Source organism: Bos grunniens, chromosome 13, assembly GCF_055505025.1.
Source record: "Bos grunniens cultivar Pamir isolate PY7600 chromosome 13, Bosgru_T2T1.0, whole genome shotgun sequence".
NCBI lineage: Eukaryota > Metazoa > Chordata > Mammalia > Artiodactyla > Bovidae > Bos > Bos grunniens.
The window spans coordinates 51,757,035-51,784,411 of record NC_141177.1 but is presented as its reverse complement, the minus strand read 5'-3'; the positions used below and the strand labels follow the sequence as shown (position 1 = coordinate 51,784,411).

At 39.5% G+C, this 27,377-nt stretch overlaps 1 protein-coding gene across 1 annotated transcript in view; it reads right to left on the bottom strand.

Annotated features, from left to right (window-relative positions):
* ST8SIA6 (ST8 alpha-N-acetyl-neuraminide alpha-2,8-sialyltransferase 6) overlaps positions 1 to 27,377 on the bottom strand; it is a 159,426-nt gene that overhangs the window by 19,528 nt on the left and 112,521 nt on the right. Inside the window, exons 4-5 of the mRNA XM_086334166.1 lie at positions 25,078 to 25,164; positions 2,254 to 2,398 (exon numbers count right to left, since the gene is read on the bottom strand). Of these exons, the coding sequence (XP_086190292.1) occupies positions 2,254 to 2,398; positions 25,078 to 25,164 (232 nt within the window). The remainder of the gene's footprint in view (positions 1 to 2,253; positions 2,399 to 25,077; positions 25,165 to 27,377) is intronic.

The window sequence follows — 27,377 nt, the reverse complement described above, 5'->3', positions numbered from 1 at the left end:
AATATAATGAATATTTTTCTCTGGTTTCTTGGTCAACTAGGAAGAAAAAACCCATATGTTTTGAGATCTCATGTTCAGTAAGAGATTAAGTAAATGAAAATTCCAATGTCCCTTAAACCTCCTAATAAAATGCAACTTTGGGCAACTCAACAGTCTGCTTGTTGCTCATTCTGATTGTCAACCAACTTTGGGGACTTCCCTGGTGGTCCAGTGGTTATTTCCACTGTAGTGGGGCATGAGTTTGATCCCTGGTCAGGGAACTGAGATCCTGCATGACTTTGCAGTGTGACCAAAAGTAAGTAAAATAACATGAAGTGGAGAAACAAAAAAAAAAAAGAAAGAAAGAAAACCAACTTTGTTGTTTCTTTTCAAGTTACTTGGCAGAGTTTTTGGAGAAAGTGACTTTACAACATTTCCCCAAAAGCATCTAACACTGCGATTTGCTCACTGTGTGCCCGGCAGAACACAGCAAGGTGGGAGTGCGGAAAGCACTTTGGATGCTGTGTCCATGGACGGGATGTTGAAGAAACACGGAAAAGTGAGTTCACTTTGCAGTTGTTACTGTATTAACTTCAGAATTTCCTCACCCCAGTTTTAAAAGTCAGCATCAATTTGGAAAATGGATGCTGTTGTTAATCTCATCCAGAATTATCAAGCTTATGTTAAATTATTCTTTTCAAGGTGCCAATTAGAAGCAAAAAATACCTGCTGTTCCTCTGTTCTGGCCAGCCTGAAGCAAGGAAAACACTAGAAAAAATGGCATGGGTGAAAGAGTTGCTCTCTGTGGACCTCCCCAAGGCCTTCTCTGATAAGGGATATAAATATTCTTTGAAAGTGAAAGTGTCAGTCACTCAATCGTGTCTGACTCTTTGTGACCCCAAAGACTGTAGCCCTCTAGGCTCCTCTGTCCATGGAATTCTCCAGGCAAGAATACTGGAGTGGTTTGCCATTCCCTTCTCCAGGGGATCTTCCTGACCCAGGGATCAAACCTGGGTCTTCTGTACTGCAGACAGATTCTTGACCACTGAGCCATCTTTAGTTGCTATCATTTTAGCTATTAGTAATTTCAATTAATCATGAGGGGATTTTCAGAATGCTGTATGAATTGGTCCCCATTCCCTTCCAGAAAATGTGCAATATTTTTTCTCTAACACTTTATATTGATTTTGTTCGTTCCCAGAAAATTATACTTCCCTTTAATTGTAATCTTTTTTGAAAAAAACTGGAACAACTTCCATAACAATAAAACAGTCAAAAGAAGTCAAATGACCAACATAATGGAATTAATTGTAAGAACTGAATATTCTACAGTTGGTAAACTGCATATATAAAGTGATCCCATTTTGACCACTGATGTGGCCTAACTGCTTTTCATGAAATCATAAAAAGATGTCTGAAAGTACAGTTTATTAGCAGTGGGATATTCTTCATGAGAAAAATTTCCCCCAAGTTTGGATTTATATTGTAATGATAATGTATCATTACTTAGTTTAATAAATGAAAATACAGTGAATGCATCTATGCACTGGGAAATGTTCTAGGAACTTGGGATGTATCAGTGAACACACTGGATAAAAATCCCTGACTGAGAAAAAAAGGATAAAAATTATCTTTTCTACTATTGATTTCATTGTTATATTTTTCATTTTTATCTGTCCTTCCTTCATATCTAACTATATCACTTTCACCATTTGTTTTTATGATCATCTTTGTCAATTTGAGTTTCTTAATTACATATATTTTAAATCTTTCTCAGATTGCTTCCCACAAACTAAATTCATCTTAAATTTTAAAATTTAAAAAAAAAAATCCCTGTCTAGTGGAAGCAATGTTTACTAACCAGGAATTCTAATGTATTTACTTCCCAAAGATTAGTCACATAAACCTGCAGTTCTCTGTGAAAAAACTGAGTTAGGCACCAAAACTGACAAGTGGAAGAACCAGGTAAAAAATGGTTATCTCCCCAAGTCCTGGTAATTACTATGCAGAAAGCCCAATACTTCATCTCATACTAGGATGAGTCATGAAGACTCAAGGTCTAGAAGAGTTTATTATTTAAGATACAAATACCATTCCTTGCAGAGCCACAAGGATTCAAAACTGCCTGCTGAAAATGGACCGCCGTACGTATCTTACACATCAGAGTGTGGCATTTTAATGAATCAGCTCCTCCATTTTTATGTTATTACTTCATCTGAGACAATGTTCACCCTAAATGGTGACACAAAGAAACCACAAGAAATTTTCACTCACCACTGGCAACATATCAAAAATGTTTTCTTTAATTTGGATTTTGCTTTTACTTTCCACCTCATACGTCATGTTGGTCCCAATGGGAGTGTTGTTTTGAGAAACAATGAAGTTTTGAACAGCATCACAACAGGAAGCGAGTTTTGCTCTGTGAAGGATAAGGATACAAATGAGTCAAGGATTAAGATTAAGAAATCCAAAATAGAGATGAGGAGGGGAAATGCAGAAGAGAATTTTGCCATATTGACTTTCAGAGAGAAGATACCTCATTCACAAGGTATCTTTATCTTTATCTCATTCCATTCTAACTGGCCCTGGATGGGGCAAGGATAAAATAGCAAACACCACTAATGTACTCACACTCAGGTAAGGACTGAGTCACCCATAGGAAATGCTGAGTATATAATGGTTTATATATAAAGACTTGGGACTTCTCTGGTGGTCCAGTGGTAAAGAATCCACCTGCCAATGCAGCGAACATGGATTCGAGCCCTGCTCCAGGAAGATCCCACATGCCGTAGAACAACTAAGTCCATGTGCCACAACTATTGAGCTGTGCTCTGGAATCTGGGAGCCACAACTACTGAGCCCACGTGCCCTAGACCCCGTGCTCTGCAACAAAAGAAACCACCACAATGAGAAGTCTGTGCAATGCAACTAGAGAGTGACTCCCACTTGCCTCAACTAGAGAAAGTCCTTGCACAGCAACAAAGACCCAGTGCTGCCAAAAATAATTAAGTAAATAAATATATAAAATAAATATAAAGACTTCTTTCTCATGATAATGTTGTAACCACAAAAAGAAAATGATAGAATACTTTCTAATTATTTTATTAAAAAGTATAGAAATCAAATTAAGACCAGTATCACACACCATCACCAAAGCAATACGTAATCATTTATTACAAGACAATTTCAACAAAAAGAAGCACCATTCAACAGTGATTTTTTTCAAGCTTCATTGAAGTATAATTCACAAATACAGGGAATTCCCTGGTGGTCCAGTGGTTAGGACATTATGGCAGAGGGCCTGGGTTCAATCTCTTGGTCAGGGAACTAAGATCCTGCAAGCCATGCAGCGTGGCCAAAAAAAAAAAAAAAAAAATTCACAAATGCAAATTGTTTATGTTCATGTTTTGATACTCACACATATTGTACATTCATCACCATAATCAAACTAATCAACATATTCCATCACTCCACATAGTTATCTTTCTTTTTTTTTATGGTAAGAATACTTGAGATTTACTTTCTTAGCAAATTGCAAGTATACAGTACAGTACAGCTAACCATAACTGCACTGATGCACATTAATAGAGTGAATTTTTAAGTGAGGCGAATTTAAAGCTGCCATTCTTTAGAGAAAGTTTAGAGTAATTTAGAGCCAAGCAATGTCTGTTAACTGTTCTAGTGGAGTGACACCTTACTGCCAGAATGCAGACCCAGAAAGGTCCTTCCAGGGATCATCCGAGTTTACCCCCAACTTCTGGCAGGTGAATCTAGAACCACTCAGAATTTACATTTTGCAAGTGTAATTCTCCAGAGATGTAGATTCCATATAATCTCTTGATCATAATTTCATAACCTTGAAGTCAAGAGACTCTGTCATTTGCAAAACTGAACTCTCTTTTCTTAAATCCACTTCTCTGGTTAGTTTCTCACAGAATCTTTCCATAAAAACACTTCATGTAAATGAAAATGGTAATCATCAAGCAAAGCTTGAACTTTTTCCATCTTGATGCATTTAGAGAATTTCCTCTTCTCTCAGATTTTTTCCTAAGACCGGTTTTCACTAAAGTCATCTTGTTCATCTTTAAACCTTTACATATTTCTCTGTTCACTTAAAAATATATATTATAGTTGGGTCCTACATAGCACAAGGAACAGTGAATACTCAGTGGGTATTGATACCCTAGATTCCCAACTGGTTCTTCTACACTGCACATTTTTTAACTGGCTTTGGTCCTGAAGGGTATACTTTTATATATGTTCCTACTGAACTTGTTTCTTTTGAAAAAAATACAACACTCTGGTCTATCATGGTCATTTAAAAAAATATTTATTCATTTTTTTGACTGTGTCAGGTCTTAGTTGCAGCACATGGTATCTTTAATTGTGGTGGATGGGATCTTAGTTCCTTGACCAGGGATGGGATTAAACCTGTGTCCTCTGAACTGCAAAGTGAATTCTTAACCACTGGACCACCAGGGAAGTCCTGTTCATTTTGAATTACATTCCAGTCATCTTGGATTCCAATAATTTTCAGGGTATGAAAAGTCAGTGCTATGATATTATTTGAACTGTAAAAATCAAGATTTTCAAATGAATTCTTATAAGTCAGCTTATCTTATTAAAATAGTATCCCTCTCTGTATTTCAGAACCTACCATTTCTAAAAGTGAGATCATGGAGAACAACAAAAGAAAACATTGAAAATGAAATGATGTGTCATCAAAAACATGATAGTATTCTTAATGATAAATTTAATTTCATAACAATTCATGTGACATACTGCAAACTCAGAAATCCTTATGTATTTATAATTTTAAATATCTCTTACAAAACATGTTGAGAAAGGCAGTAGAATAGATTCTCAAGTACTGTCTACAAGTAATTTAATTTCTCTAAGGATATATGGTGCTTGAAAGAATATTGCATCATACACACACAAAAGCACTAAGCAGAGTACCCTTTGTGGGATTTTAAATAGTTTTTTTCTGGGAGTTCCCTGGTGGGCTACTGGTTAGGATTCAGTGCCTTCAATGCTGTGGCCTGGATTCAATCCTTGGTCAGGGAACTGAGATACTACAAGCCATACAGTGCAGCCAAATTTTTTTTTCTAATTTTCTGAAATTATATTCTCAATTATAAAATTTTCAAATCCACGGGAAATTTGAAAGAACTGGACAATGTGCATTTGAATAATGACCAGATAGACTCCACAAGTAATTTTTTTTTTTACTGTATTTGCCTTAATGTGTATTTACCCATCAATTCACTTTTGCTGTTACAGATATTACAATTCAAAGTAAATTGAAGGTATCAGTAGACTTCAGCCCTAAATACTTCAGCATGTATAACATTATTATGTATTTGGGGGTAGAATTTACATACAATAAAATCCCAAATGTATTCAATGAGTTTTGAGAAGTGCAGAGACCCCTGTAACCCAATCCTCTATCAAGATATAGAATATTACCAACTCTACCAAACAATTCCTCAAACTCTTCTAGTCCACCTCCAGTCCAACCCCACCTCAAGTCAACACCATTCGTGATCTTTTTTTTTTTTTTACCAAACATTAGTTTTGCCTGTTCCAGAATTTATATAAGCATAATCATATTAACACAACATTTTAAATCAATTGTACTCTAATAAAGTTTTTTGTATTTAATTAATTTAAAATATCATATCATATATATACTTTTGTGTAAGGCTTCTTTCACTTGGTATAAATGTTTCTGCCATTCATGTATGTTGCTGTGTATGTTGGTAACTTGTCCCTTTTTATTGCTGGAGTCATGTTCCATTGTCTGAATGTATCAGAATCAATTTAGCCATTCCTTCCTTGCACTTTTAAAGAAATCACTATCAAAAATCAATGTTAACTTTGTTGTGTAGCAAAAAGTACAATAACACAACATTGTAAAGCAATTATATGCCAATGAAAAAATAAAAATAAAAAGAGGGGGGAAAATCAATGTTAAACATCTAAACACTCATAATAACTTCCCAGGAAAAACATCAGAATAATTATCCAAAACATCATTTTTGTAGCCTATGTTGGGTCACTTACTAATGTGACACTTTAAGCCTTTATAGTCAGTGGCAGAATTATAAATTTACGCTCTTTGTCATTTCCCAGTTCATCTGCAAGGTAAAGATCCCTGTAACAGCCAGTGCTAGTATAGAGCTGAGATGCTTAGAACAAACAAAACAAAATAAAACTTTATTTCTGTTATTCCATTTTCCATCATTCCTAAAAACAAAGTCAATTCTAACCCTTGGTGACTCCAAAGTCAACCTGATGCACTCACAATAATGAGCATGGCAATTTCCCCCTCTATGCATAAAAAGAACAAAAGTGAAGTCGCTCAGTCGTGTCCGACTCTTTGCGACCCGTGGACTGTAGCCCACCAAGCTTGTTCTTTTTATGCATAAAGGGGGAAATTGCCACGCTCATTATTGTGAGTGCATCAGGACAAATAAGAAATAAAGGACACTGATGGTATTACCTGGATGTGATGGTGAATTTCATCGTCAACTTAACTGAGCCAAGTTGCTCAGAGAACTGGCAAAACTATTTTGGGGGGTGTCTGTGAGAGTGTTTCAGGAATGAATTAGCATTTGAACCCATAGACAAAGTCAAAAAGCTCACCCTTTCCAATGCAGAGTAAATATTCAGCCAGATTGGCATTCACAAACCCATCCCTGTAAAGCACTGTACTTTCCAGAGCATTGCACATTTAGTATGAAGTAGAACATAAAATTATTCCTATTTTAGAGATGAGAAAACAGGAGTTGAGAGTTTACTGTGATAAGACCGAGGTTGTTACCTTACGTTAACTTACATTTTCTAACATTCACTTCTCTGCAATTTACATTAGAGTACATTGGGTGGGTAATGCTTGACTTTGAGCTTTTTCCGTTAGAATGCTTTCCAGAAGGCACCAAACGACATAGTGGCTCCCAAAATAATGCTGGTAGCACCTCGCTGACAACCTGTCCAGACACAACTCAAAGGCTGCAAAAAATCTTACATGTGAATGCTTCAAACCCTCTATATAACTGAGACATTCAAGGTTCTTGTTTTACACAGAGGGTGTCCATGGTCGTCGATGGACGGGATCAGGGTTATCAAGCGGTCCAGACATTGTGTCCCAGAATTTAATGGAAAAGAAACCCCTGGCTTGATGATGATCTAATCCTGCTCCGTCATGCTTTCAGCAACTTTATCCACACAATCCAGTTCCAAAAAGAAATCTACTCCCTTCCACCTCCAGGAAAAGACTGCTGCTGCTGCTGCTAAGTCACTTCAGTTGTGTCCAACTCTGTGCGACCCCACAGACGGCGGCCCACCAGGCTCCCCCGTCCCTGGGATTCTCCAGGCAAGAACACTGGAGTGGGTTAGGAAAAGACTGGAGACCCTCTATACTGCACAGATTTCCAAATCTAGAAGCAGCTTACTTCCTTTCAGAGTGCTTCACTCTTGAGAGAGTCAGTTCCTAGGCAAGATGATAAGAAGTCCAGGGTCCCTGAGGAGAAGAAAGGGGTTCCGGGCTCTTGAGGAGGAGATTGGAATCTGGAGTTCTCAAGGAAGAGAGAAGGACAAAAAAAATTTTTTTTTCTTTAAGCCCAGAGCTGATGACTGCACAACAAAACAAGTTATCTTAAAAAAAAAAACAAAAAAAAAACAAAAAAAAACAACTTATCTTGCTCAAGGATATGCTTTTCTTTAAACTCTGTACCAATGATTATATAACAACAATGTATCCTGCTTGAGGACATGTTTCTCCTTCTTGAGAATCTTCTGACTAATCCTGTCACCTTAAAATGTATATTATGGGAGCAGGTCTAGTAAGATCTTTCTATATTAGTTCTAATCCTGTTATCTTCAAATATTTATTGTGGGAGTGGGTCTGTTAAGACCTTTACAGCCTTGAGACATTCTTTTGATTTATTGTTAATAACCAATTGAAAAGTGTATAGCTCCGTTGCTAAGACTAGCAAGGGGGGCACTCTCCGTCCCCCTTCTGATGTCTATGTCAGAAGCTCTCTCTGTCCCTTTTTATACTTTAATAAAACTTTGCTATACAAAAGCTCTTGAGTGATAAAGTCTGGTCCCTGGTCCTGAAGCTAAATCTTCTTCAGAGATCACAAATCTGACATAGTTCACCATAAGCTATCACTCTCAAGAAGTAGGTTGGTCAAGGCTTAATACTTTTAGCCTTGACCTATAAAGGTGGAATCTGAAGATGTACAAGTTGCATCACAGTTGGTCTAATGAAATACTTTGGAGGCAGAGATTTTTGTTCAAATTGAAGAAATTCCTTTTTCTTTTACCACTATAGGTGCTGAGTGTTTCCCTGGTTTTCATCTTCACTTTTTTTTCCAGTTCATTTTGAGTCCCTGGTCAAAATTCTTTAGTTTTAAATGGGATGCTTCCCAGATTTCCATGAAATGTTAATGATGGCTTAAGGCTCACAGTGTACAAGACACTATAGGACACTGAATACTAACTACCCAAGTGTCCCAGCCCAGGGCTCACAGGCCTGTCTTCTGTTTATCAAACTCTCTGAGACTCCCTAATGAGACATGTGGCAGGCAGGGTAAGTCAGAGACTAAAGAGCTGCCTTTTTCTGGGATCCATTCCTTAAGAGTCTAATGAGGGTCCTAGGAAAAGGAGTTTTAAAACATAAGTACCTGCACAAATCAAGGGACTTATTCACCATTGCAATCTGAGAGCACGTTTTTAAGTCCAATTTGTTCGTAAGTTCAACAAAGTTAGCCTAGGTACCCAACTAGCATGATTGGCTGTATTTTACTGTACTGTCAAAGGTTTATAATACTTTTCACACAAATAATATGTAAGAAAGAAACACAAAAAGTAAATAAAAACGTTTTAAATCTTACAGTATAGCATCTTGAAAAGCATGCTGGATACGTGAACTAACTTACACAATTGGACATGAAAATGCAAGTTCGTATCTCTGAAAGCTTAAAACTTGAAGGTTCGTATGTAGGGGCCTTACTATAAAGGGAGACAAGTAAGGCAGAGAAAGACACTGAGAAACAGAAAACAGGGCATGTGGAAGCTGGGAGGAGAAAGAACATGAAACATGCAAATTGCTGGAAGAAACTCTGGCTGGCATTGGAAGGTAGAGTGCGTGGTAGGGAACCGTGAAGAACTGCATCAGGACAAGTCTCAGAAGTAAGATAAGGGGAACAATTCCACTTCTTTCTATGGGAAAGAACAAGTCATTGAAGGTCTAGTTATGGCAAGGACACAATGAGATCTGCCAGGGTCATCCCCTAGCTCTAGTGGGGAGGACAAGTCAGGGGAGGGGGGATTGAATAAACTGGTGTGGTCAGTTAGGAGGATATGGCAGTGACCCAGTACTGAAGATGGTCTCCAAAGATGACCACTACCAGTTCCTTCTCTTCCTATGCATGCTTGGTATTCCTCATATTAAGAAATAAAATCTCAAAGCCCTTCCCTCGAATCTGGGCTGGCCTCTGTGACTCTTGTGATCAACAGAACACAGCATAAGTGGTGTTCTGGGTCATAAAAATCTTGGGGCTTCTGCCTGAGTCTCCTGGAACATTCAGTCTCTGGACAGGAAGCTGTAAGAAGCACAGGTCACAAGCAAAGTGTCTCTTGCAGGCAATATAAATGGCAGCCCTCGCTGAGCTCCTACGAAAGTCAACATCAACCACCAGCTGTGGGAGCAGGCCACTGTGGGGGTCCAGCCCAGCCCAGGCCAACCACCGACTACAAAACATAAGACAGCCCTCGATGAAGAGTCCCCCAGCTCAGCCCAGTCAGCCAATGGAACTGTGAGAGAGTATGAAATCATTGCCTTAAGTCAACTGCCTTTCGTTTTTGTGTTTTTTCTTGGCCAAGCTGCACAGGATGTGGGATCTTAGCTCCTTGACTAGGGATCAAACCTGTGCTCCCTGCAGTGGCAGCACAGAGTCTTCACTACTGGACTGCAAAGGAAGTCACAAGTCATCAATTTATAATGCAGCAACAGACAACCAGAACACCAGTTAGGCGGTAACTAGAGGTAACAGTTGGAGAAGGCCATGGAACCCCACTCCAGTACTCTTGCCTGGAAAATCCCATGGATGGAGGAGCCTGGTAGGCTGCAGTCCATGGGGTCGCTAAGAGTTGGACATGACTGAGTGACTTCACTTTCACTTTTCACTTTCATGCATTGGAGAAGGAAATGGCAACCCACTCCGGTGTTCTTGCCTGGAGAATCCCAGGGACAGGGGAGCCTGGTGGGCTGCCGTCTATGGGGTCACGCAGAGTCAGACACAACTGAAGCGACTTAGCAGCAGCAGTAGGGGTAACAGTTGAGATCCTGAGCAGCTCTTATCAGTTAGGGCTCTCCAGAGAAGCAGAAATAAGAGTCAATTAACACTGATATCTATCTATATAGATTTATTTTAGGGAATTGACCCATTCAGTCATGGGGGCTGGCAAGTCTAAACTCTGCAGGGCAGGCTGGCAGTAGTTGATGCTGCAATCCTGAAACAGAACATCTTTTCTGGGAAACTTCAGTTTTTGCTTTTAAGGAAATCAGTTGAATGAAGGAGGCCTACTCACATTATCAAGGGTTATTCTCTTTACTTCAAGTCAACTGCTGGTGGATGTAAAGCACACACTCACGGCAATGTCTGGATTCACGTTTGATTAAATACTGACTGGGTACTAGAGCCCAGGAGCAAGGAAACAAAGAGAATTAACCATCATGGTAACCCAGACCCAAGCAGTGGTGGGGAGTGGAAAGAAGGAAGTGGCTTTGAGACATAGTTGGGAGGTGAAATAAAGTCTGGTGATGGACTGCAAATGGGTACTGAAGGGAAGATATCCAGGGTAAGGCACAGGTTTCTGATCACGGTTACTAGGAGGAGGTGGTGCTTCCTTCGACACAGGGAACCCTTAAACCAAAGCAGGGTTGGGGGCACTGCCTTTTCATAATGTGTGCGTGCATGCTAAGTCACTTCAGTCATGTCTGACTCATTGAGACCTTATGGACTGTAGCCCACAAGGCTCCTCTATTCATGGGATTCTCAAGGCAAGAATACTATAGTGGTTTGCCATGCCCTCTTCCAGGGGATCTTCCCGACCTAGGGATCAAACGTGCGTCTCTAATGTCTCCTGCATTAGCAGGTGGATTCTTTAGCACTACCCGGGAAGCCCTCATAAAATGGTAACCTGTTATTGTTTTCACTCATCCCAAGTCTCATAAAGATAAAATGAGGTCACAAGGCAGGAGTGGAATGAGAAGTCAGATTGTGAAAAAGTGGGGTTGCAAAGTCTTTGAAAACAGGAGAGGGACTGGACCTTCTGGCTGGCTCCCGAGGCCGTTCTGAATGAGCACAAAGCGATGAGCAAACTAACCTCCCGAATCTCTCCAAGCACCCCAGCATAGGACTGGCTCCTGACTTTTAAAAATTGTTCCATTAAAGTTAATAGCCAATTACATAAGTGTGGAAAACACAAGTTCTAAAAATACAGAATCAGCTGTAAAGATGAATGTTGAATTTTTGGAATATATTTTACTTTGCAGACAAAAAAAAATCCAGGTCACAGTCATTATTATTCAATGTGTGAAGGAAATGTGAAAAATCCATTCATTTCTACTTTTATTTAGTTAGATATTTTGGAAAGGAAGTAAAAAAAAGGAGTAAGAATTTTTTTCCTTTTCCAGACACTGTCTGACAGCATATTTAAGATTCTTAAGTAACACTCTGAACCCTATGGAGATGGAATTTTATCATTATAAGGCTGGATCAATCTGACGTGTAATTGCACCAGGGTGCTGTTCTGTAAAGCATTTCTTCAGGAAAATGGTCCCTGTATATTTTGCACTGACACCATTTTCTTTTATGAAAGATCTCATTATGTCATGGTCTTTAAACTTACCAAACCAAGTCCTAATTGTGTGCTTCAGTGATAAGCATTCCAAGTGTCCAGCAAAAGGCTCCTGCACAAATGGAGAGACAGTAGGAAGCCAGTTCTGCTCATGGTCATTTCATGAACCTGATTCATGTGGACAAACGGGCCACATATGCTCCCAGCAGCCACTGCTATGGCTGCCCTCTCAGGCACTCTCCCAGGTCAGGCCTAGCAGCTCACTGAGGAATTCATCATCTTCTGCTTTTTTGGCTTCAGCCCCAGACTCACCTTCTGTTTCTGTCTGGCCTCTGGGAACTGGGCACTTGTGTTCCTGCCTTTCAGTTCAGTTCAGTCAGTCATATTCAACTCTTTGCGACCCCATGGACTGCACCACGTGATGCTTCTGCTTCTGGTGATGAACTGCTTCCCTGTTCATCACCAACTCCTGGAGCTTGTTTAAATTCTTGCCCATCAAGTCAGTGATGCCATCCAACCATCTGGTCCTCTATCCCATCCCCTTATTCTCCTGCCATCAATCCTTCCCAGCATCAGGGTCTTTTCCAGTGAGTCAGTTCTTTGCATCAGGTGGCCAAAATATTGGAGTTTCAGCATCAGTCCTTTAAATGAATATTCAGGACTGATTTCCTTTAGGATTGACTGGTTGGATCTCCTTGCAGTCCAAGGGACTCTCAAGAGTCTTCTTCAACACCACAGTTCAAAAGCATCAATTCTCTGGTGCTCAATTTTCTTTATAGTCCATTCTCACATCCATACATGACTGCTGGAAAAACCACAGTTTTCACTAGACAGACCTTTGTCACAAAGTAACATCTCTGCTTTTTTTTTTTAATATCTCTGCTTTTTAATATGCTTTTTAATAATATAAAAGAGACTAGGACCTACGGTATAGCACAGGAAACTCGACTCAATACTCAGTCAGTTAGTTCAGTTGCTCAGTCGTGTCTGACTCTTTGTGACCCGCAGCACACAAGGCCTCCCTGTCCATCACCAACTCCCAGAGTTCACTCGAACTCATGTCCATCGAGTCGGTGATGCCATCCAGCCATCTCATCCTCTGTCACCCCCTTCTCCTCCTGCCCCCAATCCCTCCCAGCATCAGAGTCTTTTCCAATGAGTCAACTCTTCGCATGAGGTAGCCAAAGTATTGGAGTTTCAGCTTCAGCATCAGTCCTTCCAATGAACACCCAGGACTGATCTCCTTTAGGATAGACAGGTTGGATCTCCTTGCAATCCAAGGGACTCTCAAGAGTCTTCTCCAACACCACAGTGTTGGACATAGGACCTTAAGTTTGAATTTAGTCTCAGCTTTGAATTTGAAAAACAAAACAAAACAAAACTCAACGGATTCCAAACAGGTTGGGGCAGGGATAGATGTGGTGGAAGTGAATTGTGACCACAGATCATCACCCAATATCCATACCTGTATACAATGGAATATTACTTGGCCATAAAAAAAAAAACAATGAAATAGTATTATTTGCAGCAACATGGATGGACCTAGAAATTACCATACTAAGTGAAGTCAAGTTAGACAAAGACAAATATCATATAATATTACTTATATGTGGAATCTAATTTTTAAAAATGACACAAATGAACTTATTTACGATACAGAAACAGACTCACAGATTTTGAAACAAACCTATGGTTACCAAAGGGGAAATGTAGTGGGTAGAGGATAAATTAGGAGTTTGGGATTAACATATACACACTGCTGCTGCTGCTGCTGCTGCTAAGTCGCTTCAGTCGTGTCCGACTCTGTGTGACCCCACAGACAGCAGCCCACCAGGCTCCGCCATCCCTGGGATTCTCCAGGCAAGAACACTGGAGTGGGTTGCCATTTCCTTCTCCAATGCAAGAAAGTGAAAAGTGAAAGTGAAGTCACTCAGTCGTGTCCAACTCTTCAAGACCCCATGGACTGCAGCCTACCAGGCTCCTCCGTCCATGGGGTTTTCCAGGCAAGAGTACTGGAGTGGGGTGCCATTGCCTTCTCTGACATATACACACTACTATCTACAAAATAGATAACTAATAAGGACTTCTAGCACAGGAAACTCTATTCAATAATCTGTAATAACTTATATAGGTAAAGAATCTGAAAAAGAATGAATATATGTACATGTATAATTGAATCACCTTGCTGTACACCTGAAACTAACACAACATTGTAAATCTATTACACACCAATAAAAATTTTTTTAAAAAGCCACCCTGGCATTGTACAGAGGATGGATGAGAAGAGTACCAGTATGGTGAATGATGAACAGAGTAAAGGCCATTGAAGTGATCCAAAGGAGAGCTAGTGAACTATCTGAAGCCCGAGCGCTGTAGACAGCCCGTGTTCCACAACGAGAGAAGCCACTGCAATGAGAAGCTTATGCACTGACACTAGAGAGCAGCCCTCACTTGCTGCAGCTAGAGAAAGCTCACACACAGCAATGAAGACTCAGCACAGCCAAAATAAATAAATAAAACTATTTTTAAAAAAGCCCTCAAATCAAGATGCCATGTCACAGATTTCCCTGGTGGTCCAGCGGTTAAGAATCTGCCTTGCAAAGCAGGGGAAGCAGGTTAGATGCCTGGTCAGGGAATGAGGATCCCACACCATGTGGGGCAACTGAACCCACGTGTCACAAGGAAAGATCCCACATTATGCAACAAAGATTCCATGTGCTACAACTGAGACCTAATGAAGCCAAACAAATGAATTAAATCAAGTTTTAAAACAAAGATAGCATGTCAAAATACCATGATTTTAGAATCAACTGGCTCATAATAAATGCATGTTTCACACTTAAAAAATTGATTGGAATTAAGAATACAATGATCTAAGAATTCCAGTGATTTGCAGAGCTTCAAAAGGCATGAAAACATTCCATGTTAGTCCAAGAGATGAGAAGGATTAAGGGCTTTAAATAAACACTATCTCTTTTTAGCAATATGCCTCTTTCTAAATTATGACAGAATCACCTGTGAGCTTGAACTAGCCTCCCAGAATACAGAGAGAAACTCCAGCAACTAGGAGGGGATCTGATGTTAGTTTGTGGGATTATCAGGTAGGGATCACACTAAAAGTTAGGATGGGAAATTTGATGGCCATCCCTGACTCAGGTTAATTCTTGATACTAATCACACAGTTTTACCTTCAAACTTCTGGCTCTCTCTTAGGAAGGTACAATGGCCTAGACATTTCGAATTAGTAAATCAGATATTGGTGACTCTCCTTAATGAATCCAGTTAGATACAGAATGGGAGGTATGGTGTTCAGAAAAGCCACACCATTCACCATTCACATCATAAAATGAATTAGTACATCTCTTAGCAGGGATGATCTAGCACAGAAAAAGTGGAGTTTTGAGGAAGAATATGGGAGAAAACATTTGGGAACATGGAAACTTGACATCCCATGCTACAGAAGCAAGAGAGAAATGAGGAAGGAACTGGGATAATTTACAGAAGATCCAAAAGGCGGGTGGAGAGAAGTCTAGGCACCTGCCCCAGACTTAGATGTTGAATACATTTTGAAATATACATATATGAAATATACAATAAATGAACATTTTACATACTTCACAATTTAAGCTTTACCTCAACCCACTTAAAGTTCTGCTTTATAACTTGCAGGCAGAGGAAAACCTAAGAGGGTACGTGATTCTCTGTTCACAATGGGAGTAACACAGGTTTCAGGCTGAGGAAGAGAATGAATAAAGACCGAATTTTGCCTGCATATCAGATGACTTTTTCCCTTGTATGTGTACACTGATATTTTGACTTTTATGAAAGACCAGCTCATCTACTTGAGTAGAATATAAGAAAACCAGGGTAAATAAAATGTGAAAGACTGACTGTCAAAGCACAGGACAGGAACTCCATTGAAATGTTAACTCAGAAGTGAAGAAGATAATGCTGAAACACTGGAGAAAGATCTATATATATACAGAGACATTGCATCAGTGTTTAAGCAATGTAATGGAGACTTCCCTGGTGGTCTGTAGTTAAGAATCTGCATTCCAGTGCTGGGGACACAGGTTCAATCCCTGGTCGAGGAACTAAAATCCCACATGCCACAGGGCAACTAGGTCTGCACACCTCAACTACAAAGAAGCTTACTCACTGCAGCCAAAAGATCCCACATGCTGCAACCAAGACCCAAAGCAGTCAAACAAACAATATATGTAATGTACCAATGAAATGTTCCAAGGAGCAGAGTCTTCAGAATATAGACTTTGCTATAGAAATGCATCAAACCATTTGGGATCCATTCATCTTCTAGATTTTATTTCAAAAATGTATTTCCCAAGTTGTACTTGGTATTTTTAGGTAGTTAAAATAGGGAAAAGGAGTCCAAAATGGTGGTGGCTAAAAGACAAAGAAGGGAAAAGCCTGTGAAAATAGAACAAAGGAAGGTCGGAGAACAGAGTGAGTACCAAACAGCCCTCCTAGCTAGCCCAATTTACATAGGGCAGGCTCAGGTGAGGAGGAAAAAAACATATAAAAAGAGCCAAAACTGGGCTGGGTGCTTCTCTTCTCTTCGAGTCTTCACACGGGTCGGCCTGCCCTCATGCCTCAAGTATGTCTTTTCTTTGCTTCCTAAATAAAACTGAGATGTAACACGGAGCTGTCACACTGGCCTGTCCAAGGAAACTGCACGGAGTTGTAACACTGGTCCGTCCATTGCTTCAAATTTTTGTTGTGACGAGACAGAACCGAGGAAATTACACACTCGCCCAACAGTATTGACCATATTGCTCTCTGATCTAGGAGCATAAAGCAATATGGTCAATACAAAGTACAACTTGGGAAATACATTTTTGAAATAAAATCTAGAAGATGAATGAATCCCATGTGGTTTGATGCATTTCTATGGCAAAGTCTATATTCTGAAGACTGGGAGGAACTAGTCCCTAAATGTGCAAGAGCCAGTTTCTATTATTAAATACGGCAGGTGTAATGACATGGTGTGGTTTTGTTGCTTCCCAAAATGCACAGGCAGACTGCATGGCATGAAAAATAGAAAATGATATGACAGGATATTAACACTGAAAAATGGTCTTAAGGCAGAGGAAATGAGGGAAAGAAGCTTTTTCAATCTGACAACTGACCCAAAACATCTATCATAAAGTGCAAACACCTGAAATTTTTTAAAAATATGTATTGCTCTGAGCCATCATCAGAGTCACCCTGTATGAATCATAAGCAGCAAGTATTTAAAGGTTATGAGGAGGAAGAGAACAGAGGTTCGGAAAAAGTGAACATGGTTTTGTATAATCAAAAGAAGCCTCTGATAGAGATGACTTTTGCTTCTCTCTAAGATATCAATGCTACAAAACAAAACACCTGGGACATAATAATGTTAACTGTTAACTGGGGGGAGGGGAGAGAAGCATAAATTCACCAAATACTAACCAAAATCAAACCACAATTATTGCTTTTGGAGTCATATTTCAGAAAATAGTTGAAAACTTTGTTGTCTCAAGTAAGTTTGGTTGCTCAGTTTTATGATTTGAAAAATATTAACTTATCCATCTGTTTATTTGCAGTATTTATGCCCTTTCACAGAGATAAATCATGAAATGGCACCATTTCAAATATGTAAGCATCATGTAGTAAAAAAATTAACATATATGAAGGGATTCCCCGATGGTCTAGTGGTTGGGACTCAGCACTTTCACTGCCACTGGCCTGGGTTAATTCCTGGTTGGGGAACTAAGATCCCACAACCCACACAGTGCAACCAAAAATACATAAAAATTAGCATATGTGATATGTAGTTTATACATTTCTTTGGTTTAACACTGTACTTTTTCAATGGAGTCCAAATAAAAATGAAAGCAACACCCTGGCTGTTATTTTAGAGATATCAATGAATCTGAGACAGCAATGAAATCTTTTCTTATATAGTCAACACAGAGAAAGACAAAGTTATGTTCACAAAATTTTAATCTAACCAAACCTGAGGGGATAATTTAATAAAATTGCTACCATGTAATAGTTATCTATAACAAAGTAATCAAGCACAAAATACCTGTTTTACAAGTAATTTGAAAGGCATCTCATTTGCATGAATCTTAAACACATGCATTTTTCTAATAGCACCATTTTCTGCCACTAAGTTTTCAGTAAATATGTGATTGATAATATTCAGTCATTTTTTGGATTCAAGCTCATGTCTATGAAACAGCAATGTCTAAAGAAATTAAGTGGTATTAGAGGATCCAAAGGAAACCAAAACCAAAATAATCATATGATGATTTCTGGGGGGGGTGGGGAAGCAAAAGTAAAATGAAAATTAAGCACTGTTGCTTGTGTAGCTGTTAGCTTTTTGTAATTGATTACACAAATGAACACAGTTCTTTTAAGTTAGAAAACGATTCCTGAAAGCTAATGCAGTAATTATCGTGCAAGTTACCTAGGGAATCTGACTGATTATTGAAGCTCAAAAATCTTTTGCTAGGATAAAACCTGTTTCCCAGAGCTTCACAAAATAGTTTTCAGGGGTGAAGTAGAGGAAGTAGAGAACAAGGAGTGGGGAGTATTTCAAAACATGTAAGTATTTCAATGTTACTGTCACAGGGAGGAGCACATCTGACTCCATATTGGATCTGTTTATTTTACTTTAATATTTGTATTCTATTGCTTTTGCTACAAGTTAATCATTAAAAGGATGCTGTGCTCAGTCACTCAGTCATGTCCAACCCTTTGTGGCCTCATGGACTGTTGCCTGCCAGGTTCCTCCATCCATGGAATTTTCCAGGCAAGAATACTAGTGAAAGTTAAAGTCACTCAGTCGTGTCCAACTGTTTGCAGCCCCATGAACTATACAGTCCATGGAATTTCCAGGCCAGAATACTGGAGGGGGTAGCCGTTCCCTTCTCCAAGGGATTTTCCAACCCAGGGATCAAACCCAGGTCTCCCACATTTCAGGGGGATTCTGCACCAGCTGAGCCACCAGGGAAGCCCAAGAATACTGGAGTGGGCAGCCTATCCCTAGGGTCTCCAGCATATCTTCTGGACCCAGGAATTGAACTGGGATCTCCTCCATTGCAGGCAAATTATTTACCAGCTGAGCTACCAGGGAAGAATACTAGAATGGATTGCAATGTCCTACTCTGTGTGATCTTCCAACCCAGCGATCAAATCTGCGTCTCTTGATAAAGACCTTTGCTGATATATTCCTGGCTCCCAGTATTCTTGCCTGGAAAATCCCATGGAGGAGGAGCCTGGTAGGCTGCGGTCCATGGGGTCGCTAAGAGTTGGACACGACTAAGCGACTTCACTTTCACTTTTCACTTTCATGCACTGGAGAAGGAAATGGCAACCCACTCCAGTGTTCTTGCCTGGAGAATCCCAGGGACGGGGGAGCCTGGTGGGCTGCCTTCTATGGGGTCACACAGAGTCAGACATGACTGAAGCAACTTAGCAGCAGCATGAGATTAGCTCTCCATCATAAATCTTGACTTAGGAATGCACCCACTGCCTGCAAGCGCATTCCCCCACACCCTAAGTTAACTATACAATTGTCACAAAGGCCCCTCGAGATGTGAAGTACAGCTCTGGTCACCATCCACCTGATTCTACTCTGTAAGTAAGTTACCACATAATAAATGGATCCACTGATTATATGGAGCTACCTGCCTCAATCTTCAATTTCAAGATACCTTCTCAGTGCAGTGGGAAGGTTTTGTTCCCTCTGTCCTCAGACACCTCGGAAAAGACCAAAATTCAAAATGTGAAGTTGTCTTTAATGGATGCATATTGAATGTACACTATCATAAAATCGAAAAATTGTTATGTTGAATCATTGTAAATTGGAAACCATCTATAATTTCTTAAACTGAAATCCAGGTTAAATTTTATGCAAATCATACATGTACCAACTTATGCTTGGGGGAAATAATTGTAATATGAAAATTAATAAATTTTAAAAGCAGAAGGCAGACAGCTTGACATTCTTGAAAGTGGAAGTGTTAATTGTTCAGTCATGTCTGACTCTTTGTGAGCCCACAGACTATAGCCCACCAGGCTCTTCTGTCCATGGGATTCTCGAGGCAAGAATACTGGAGTGGGTTGCCATTTCCTTCTCCAGGGGATCTTTCCAACCCAGGGATCGAACCTAGGTCTCCGGCATTGCAGGCACACTCTACCATCTGAGCCACCAGGGAAGACCTTGACATTCTTAATTTTGTACAGTTTGCAAATGAAATTATATGCCAAGGAAGAAAAAAGAGGGCTGAGATTTTCTTTTTTCTTGAGTATTTTTTTCCTTTACTACTGTAGTATCTGTATACATCACTCAGGCTTCCCATGTACCTCAGATGGTAAAGAATCTGCCAGCAATGAAAGAGACCTGGGTTCTATTCTTAGGTTGGGAAAAACCCCTGCAGAAGGGAATACCTACCAACTCCAGTATTCTTGCCTGGGAAATCCCATGGACAGGGGGAGCCTGATAGGCTATAGCCCATGGGGTCAAAAAGAGTCAGACATGGCTGAGCACCTGAGCACATACATTCACTTTTATTTCTTGTCTCTCCAAATGGTTTACAATTTCCTTGAAGTCAGTAAGAAAACCTTATACCTTCTTGTTTGTTTTCATGCATCCATTTATTTAATACATATTTATTAAGGTTCTACTTTGTGCCTGACACTGTATCAGGCTTAAGCCTGTTCTTTGACATAGTAAACCGAAAACAAATATTTACTGATAAATAAAATACATGCCCTCTACTAGCAAGTAGCAAAGTAGCACATTCATTTTAGAAACACTTATAAAAGCTCTCTGATTTTGAGATCCTGTGACCACAAAAATCCCATAATCTTCAATAGCTCCTAGGTGTCAACTTTTGGGAGTTTCAACAATTAGGCTACAGCTGGATTTAGAATGTATTCACTTGCTCATATTTTTCACAGTTTAGTGTAACTTTTGTTATTCTTGCTAAAAGAATATTACCACCTTTCACTTTTCTTCAATTTGGTAAAATTGCTATAAATAAATAAAATAGAAAAGTATTTAGCCACTTGACAACTAAAATAATAGGGGACATTTCTATAATGCCAGCTTTATAAATAAGCCAGAAACTCTCCAGATTTGGCAAGCTATATCAGTAAAAATTGAGGAAAATGAATGGTTTATTATAATTTAATGGCACAGATTTCTGTTGAGGGTTTATATAATTTAGTTTACAAATATGCCCATAAAAAGAACATTTTGATATAATAAATAGTCAAATAAATAAATAAATGTCACCATGACTGTTCTCTTGAGTGACAACAAACAGTTAGTATTATAGTCCCAGATGTTTACTTAAATTGGCCCTGAAAGATAGATAGACCACTAGGTAACCATCATGGTTATGGATGCACTTTTTACACTGAGACAGTTCTAAGGGGAAAATGGCCAGTCTATCTGCATACCATCCAGCTATACAGTGTCTATCCATCATCATTTGTACCAGTTTCTTTAATACAGCTTTGGATTCGAAGAGATTCTTGATTTTTAGTGTGCACGCACACACACACACACACACACACACACATACACACAGAAAAGAAGGAAAAACCTTTAAAAAGAATTATTTTTTAAATTAAAAGAAAGTTTCTTTTGAGCTGGCCCATGAGGCATTCGGAGTCTTAGTTCTCTGGCCAGGGATCAGACCTATGCCCCCTGAAATAGAAATGCAGAGTCTTAACCACTGCACCAACAGGCAGTCCCAAGAAATCTCTTTTCAACTGAGCTAAACGTTGTGAGTAACAACTGGCAGGGATCATTCAAGGCTCATAATGAGGTTATCTTCTTCTAGAGTAGATTATTTTTCTTCTATAGATATGTAGAAAGAACGTTTATTATGAGGGATTGGCTCACATGATTATGGAGACTGAGAAGTCCCACGATAGGCTGGCTGCAAGCTGGAGGTTCAGGAAACCAGTGGTGTAGTTTCAGTCCATACCCAAAGCCTAGGAACTAAGGGAGCCAATGGTGTATGTCCCAGTAGGAGTCTCAAGGCTAATGGCGAAGGAGAAGATGAGTCTTCTCCTTAAGAGAGAGTACACTGGTCCTTCTTCAATCATTTTGTTCCAACTGAGGCCCTCAATGAATTAAATCAGGAGTCCCAAGGACTGGTCTATGGCCTGTTAGGAACTGGGCCACACAGGAGGAGGTGAACAGTGGGCGAGCGAATGAAGCCTCATCTGTATTTACAACTGCTCCCCATCCCTCACATTACTGCCTGAGCTCTGCCTCATGTCAGATCAGCAGTGGCATTAGATTCTCTTAGGGGGACGAACCCTACTAAGAACTTGCCATGGGAGAGATATAGGTTGTCCACTCCATATGAGAATCTAATGCCTGGTGATCTGAGGTGGAGTTGACTCAGTGATGCTAGTGCCGGGGAGCGGCTGCAAATGCAGATTATCATTAGCAGAGATGTTTGCACAGAGACCATAATAAATCAGCTTCTTGCAGACTCACATCAACACCTCACTGATAAGTGAGTGGTAAGTGACAATTGTATAGTTATTTCATTATATATTACAATGTAATAATAATAGAAATAAAGTGCACAATAAATGCAATGCACTTGAATCATCCTGAAACCAGCCCCGCATCCTAGTCTGTGGAAAATTGTCTTCCACAAAAATCAATCCCTGGTGCCAAAAAGGTTGAAGACCACTGGATTAAATTATGCCCCAGGATTATTTTGTTTTTATCATCCATCTAGGCTAATAGCAGATCTAAGTCCAAGTGAGGATGGAAATAACTTCAACCGAGCTTCAGCTGTGAAGAAAACTGGTCTTCTCTAGGGTTTGCTGGAAGCACTGCTCAATGTTTCTGCCTCTCCCCCATGCTTTTGCTTTTGCAACCAGCAAGTTCCTTGTGAGGAAAAGTAGCTTCAAAGGCAGGTCTCTTCTCCTTCAGCTTCTCTCTTCTGGATCTTTGTCCTAGAAATTCCCCCTGCCTTGGGAGTTCGCCGTTGCCTCAGTGGGGTGTTTAGTATGCTTTGTTTTGCTTGTATTATTCTCAGGAGGTTTGCTCTAAATCAACTTTACAGCCAGAAGTGGAAGTTCCTTTACCCCTATATTAACTGTCTATGTCACTACTCATCTAGTACTTCCAGCTAATTATCTGGGATTGATCCTCAATCGTTCAATCTCTCTCTCTTTTTGCCTACTCTGCACTTGTAGAAACATCTCTCAAAACCAGACTCTTCTGCTACTCACTGACACTGATCAACCAGGTTACAATTGCCTGTGCAGTTTCTATCTGATCTTCCTGCCACAAGAATCTTTCAAATCTAGACTTCAGTAGGACTGTGTCCAAGTTCATTTAAGCTGCTATAACAGAATGCTATAGACCAGGTGGCTTATAAACAACAGCAATTTATTCTCACAGCTCTGGAGGTTGGGAGTCCAAAATCACAGTGCTGACCAATTCAGAGTCTGGTGAGAAACCACTTCAGGGTTCTTAGGCAGCTGTCTTCTTGCTGTGTCTGCCCTCATAACCCAATCACCTCCTACCTTCCAAAAGCTCTACCATCTCACTGGACATTCGGTTTCCAATTTGACTTTTGAGGGGGCACTTTCTGACTATAGTGGACAATGTAGCATCAAATGTCCTGGAGATTAAATAGTTAAACAGGAATCCCGCACTCTTAAATGCTAGTTAGGAAAGACAATGGAATCCTCCAGGAAGTTATGACAACCCTGTGTCTACTCAGTGAAAGAAAGATGTTCCTTTTCGGCTTTGAGTCAATCAAGAAGTTTCTCATTCACCCAATGGGAGTTACCCAGAAGCCATCTTCAATTAGCACCAGAATCAAAGGTAGCTGATCTAGTGACTCCCGTATATACTGACTGAAGGACCCTACAAGCAGGAGAGCTGCCTCCCCACCCCAAAGAGAAGTGAGCAGCACATATTTTTTAGAGAATCTCAGGGGGAAACCAAGTCTCTTTATTAAGAGTTTGATACTTAAAGTATTGGGCTGGCAAAAAAAAAGTTTGTTCTGGTTTTTCCATAAGATGTCACAGGAAAACCTGAATGAACTTTTTGGCCAACCCAATAAAACAGGAACTAGTAAAGATAAGAACATATTTCTGAATTGTCATAACTTGGCACAAGACAAAATCTGTGCTGATGCGAAGCAAAGAAAAGCAGAGCGATGTAGCCCAGGCAGACACAGCAATACCTGGCTTGGCTTCACCCTATGAGCAGCTTTAAGAGGAGGAAGGGGTGCCAGAGAAGTACCCAGGCAACCCCCACCATAGGATATTGTTTTGATATAATTTATTCTGTCTGGGTAGGCTTCAAGTGATGCCAGCACAGACAGCTCTGTAATCACCCACTGATAGCCTGGTCCTGTCAGGTTGACAGTACTTCCCTGGTTATTACCTGGAGCATCTCATATTTCTGAATGTTGCTGAGATTAAAAAACTAATGAGAAAAACTGGAAAGGAATATGCTGAAAGGAACATGGCTTTTGTTCTATAGTGATGGGACCATAGATGATTTTTTCTCTCTGTTTTCCAAAATTCCTTACAAGATAAATAAATAAATGTCAAATACAAACAGTACAAAGAAGCAGCAAAATCATCTAAAATAATAAAAAGTACAGCAAAAACTTTCTCTTTGAACTTGAGATTTTTGTAATTACATCAGCAACATAATTACAAATACAAATTTCTATGTATAAGATGGGGTTAGAGGGCCTGTGTCTCATGAGAGACTCTTAGAAGGAAATGTTCTTGATTGTCAGTTGGCTTCTTCTACTTTTCTTTTTAACAACACATTATGGGCCTTTCCTGGTGGTTCAGTTGTTAGAAATCCACCTGCCAAAGCAGGGGACACGGGCTCAACCCCTGGTCCAGGAAGATCACACAAGTGGCAGCACAAATGAGCCTGTGCTCCACAACTGCTAAGCCTGTGCTCTAGAGCCTGGGAGCCACAGGTACTGAGCCCACGCTCCACAGAAAGGGAAGCCACTGCCATGAGAAGCCCAAGCATCACAACCAGAGAATAGCTCCCACTCACTGTAGACAAAGTCCATGCATAGCAATGAAGACCCAAAACAGCCAAAAGTAAAACTAAAAAACAAGCAACAAAAAACCCCAACACATCACTTATTCTATCCACAGAGAAAATGTACAGAACGTTTTAAAATTCATATTACTTATGGAAAAACTTTTTACCTAAAATTCTCATATTCTTCTACTTGTCGTTTCCATGGACAGCTCTGGATATTTGTGATAATCTGAAGATACTCATCCTCTGAATACCTAAAAGTCAAATGTCAATGAAATTACAAAATAAATATCTCACTTGTTGATAAATGAATATATAAGTCATCAAATGACATTTATAATCTACTCATTCTAGCCCTCTAAATCTTTTCTTAAATAAGGTGATATAGAAACCTCATACTCATGTCAAGACATCTAGGAGCATGCAATTCACAAATAATTACTATGTTGATCAAGGAATGTGTAATTTGCATGCATCGTAAGTCAAGTTTAGTATTACAAACCAACCGACAGCACATCAATTCACACACATATCTTATGGCTATTTCACCTTAGCTTTTCATTAAAAAATACATATATTTTCATAGACATTTACCATAAATATAAAGTTTATCATCTTTTTCAGATTCTAAGTTGATAGATTTCCCTTGGGATATAAGGAAAACATTTCCCCAAAATAATCATCTTAACCTTTGATCTTGAACAGAACATTTAAAAAACAGATTAGGACAGGTTAAAAGAGATGTATATTAGGCATAAAAAATCTACAGGCACAATTGTACAGTATGGTCAGTTCCTAGTCCCTGGTAGACCTCCCTCCATCTGAAATTTCATTGTTAATTAATAACTCCTTTAATCATAAAATAGCCTCTAGTCTTTAAGGGTTATCAGTTAAAATGCATATGTCCTTTTGAGTGAAAAAAAACACCCTTAAATTTCCTTTCAATTAATATCATAGTCCTTAATTGCCAGCTATGATCAAGGTTTTGCAATAAAGAGATGGAGTAGATGTTGGTAAGTAGGTGCGGAAGGCAGTAAAGAATCTTGTCAGGAAAATATCTTCCCCGCCACCACACAGTACAATGCATTCCCTCCAAACTTTACCTCTAAAAGGCATATTTATTAGAGGTCTGGAAGGTAGTCAACCAAGTAACTCCTTTGCCCTTGAAATTTACCTGCTTTTTGGGTATTTCTCTTGTCCAAGTTGTCACCAAGATTAATCAGAGATGTTTTCTCTTGGTTCCCACTGAAGAAAGGTTGAAAATCTTAAAAGACTTTGCTAAATACTAAAGGAAAAGCAAAGCAAAGAGCTACTATAGAAGAGATTAAAATAGTTTTAGGGACTCCCTCAGTGGTCCAGTAGTTAAGACCTTGCCTTCCAATGCAGGGAATGAGAGTTTAATTCCTGGTCAGGGAACTAAGACCCCATATACCTTGCAGTCAAAAAAACCACAGTATAAAATAGCAGCAATAGTGTACCAAATTCAATAAACACTTTAAAAATGCTTCATATTGTTTAAACAATCTCTTAAAAAAAGTTTTACTTGCATTCAGGCTTCATTTTATCTTACCCTCCCTGGGCCCCAAGACTTGTCACCAAGGAACTTGAGAAACCTATACTTTAGCCTCATAGCTTTGTCTAGATGTGGCACGTCCCTGCTGGAGTGAGGAGTAGCCTGCCTCCATATGGTGACAGTTATCTAAAAGTTGTAGTTGTTTAGTCACTAAGTCACGTCTGACTCTTGTAACCCCATGGGTTATAGCCCTCCAGGCTCCTCTGTCCATGGGATTTCCCAGGCAAGAATACTGGAGTGGGTTACTTCTCCAGGGTATCTTCCCAACCCAGGGATCAAACCCAAATCTCCTGCATTGCAGGCAGACACTGAGCTACCAGGGCAGGGCAATTTCATATCTAAGTTTAGTCTAGAACATTAAAATTCTCATTCATTTCCAATCAGAATAAAGGTGTACTGTAAAATACATAGTCTTTAAAATGTTTTGTTTTCATGAGATATATCCTCCAATAAATTGTAGCTGGCTCCAATTTAACTTAATATTGAAAGATGTTAATCATAATGTATCTAATTTTGCCAGTAAGTTAGCTGCCTAGAAGGGCTTTTGACTTTAAAGTCCTTGATATTTATTTATTTTTAAGAGTTTTTCTTTCTTTTTTTTTTCTTCTGTTTCTTTTTTTATTTTATTTTGTATTTTTAAGATTTTTTGATGTGGACCATTTAAAAAAATCTTTATTGAATTTGTTACAATATTCCTTCTGTTTTATGTTTTTGTTTTTTTTTTTTGGCCCAGAGACTTGTGGACTCTTAGCTCCCCAACCAGAGATCAAACCGGCACTCCCTGCACTGGAAGGTGAGGTCTTAACCACTGAACCACTAAGGAAGTCTCTATAGTCCCTAATATTTAAAACCAAGTTGAATACATTATAGCAGACCTATCTTCTATTAAAGGAG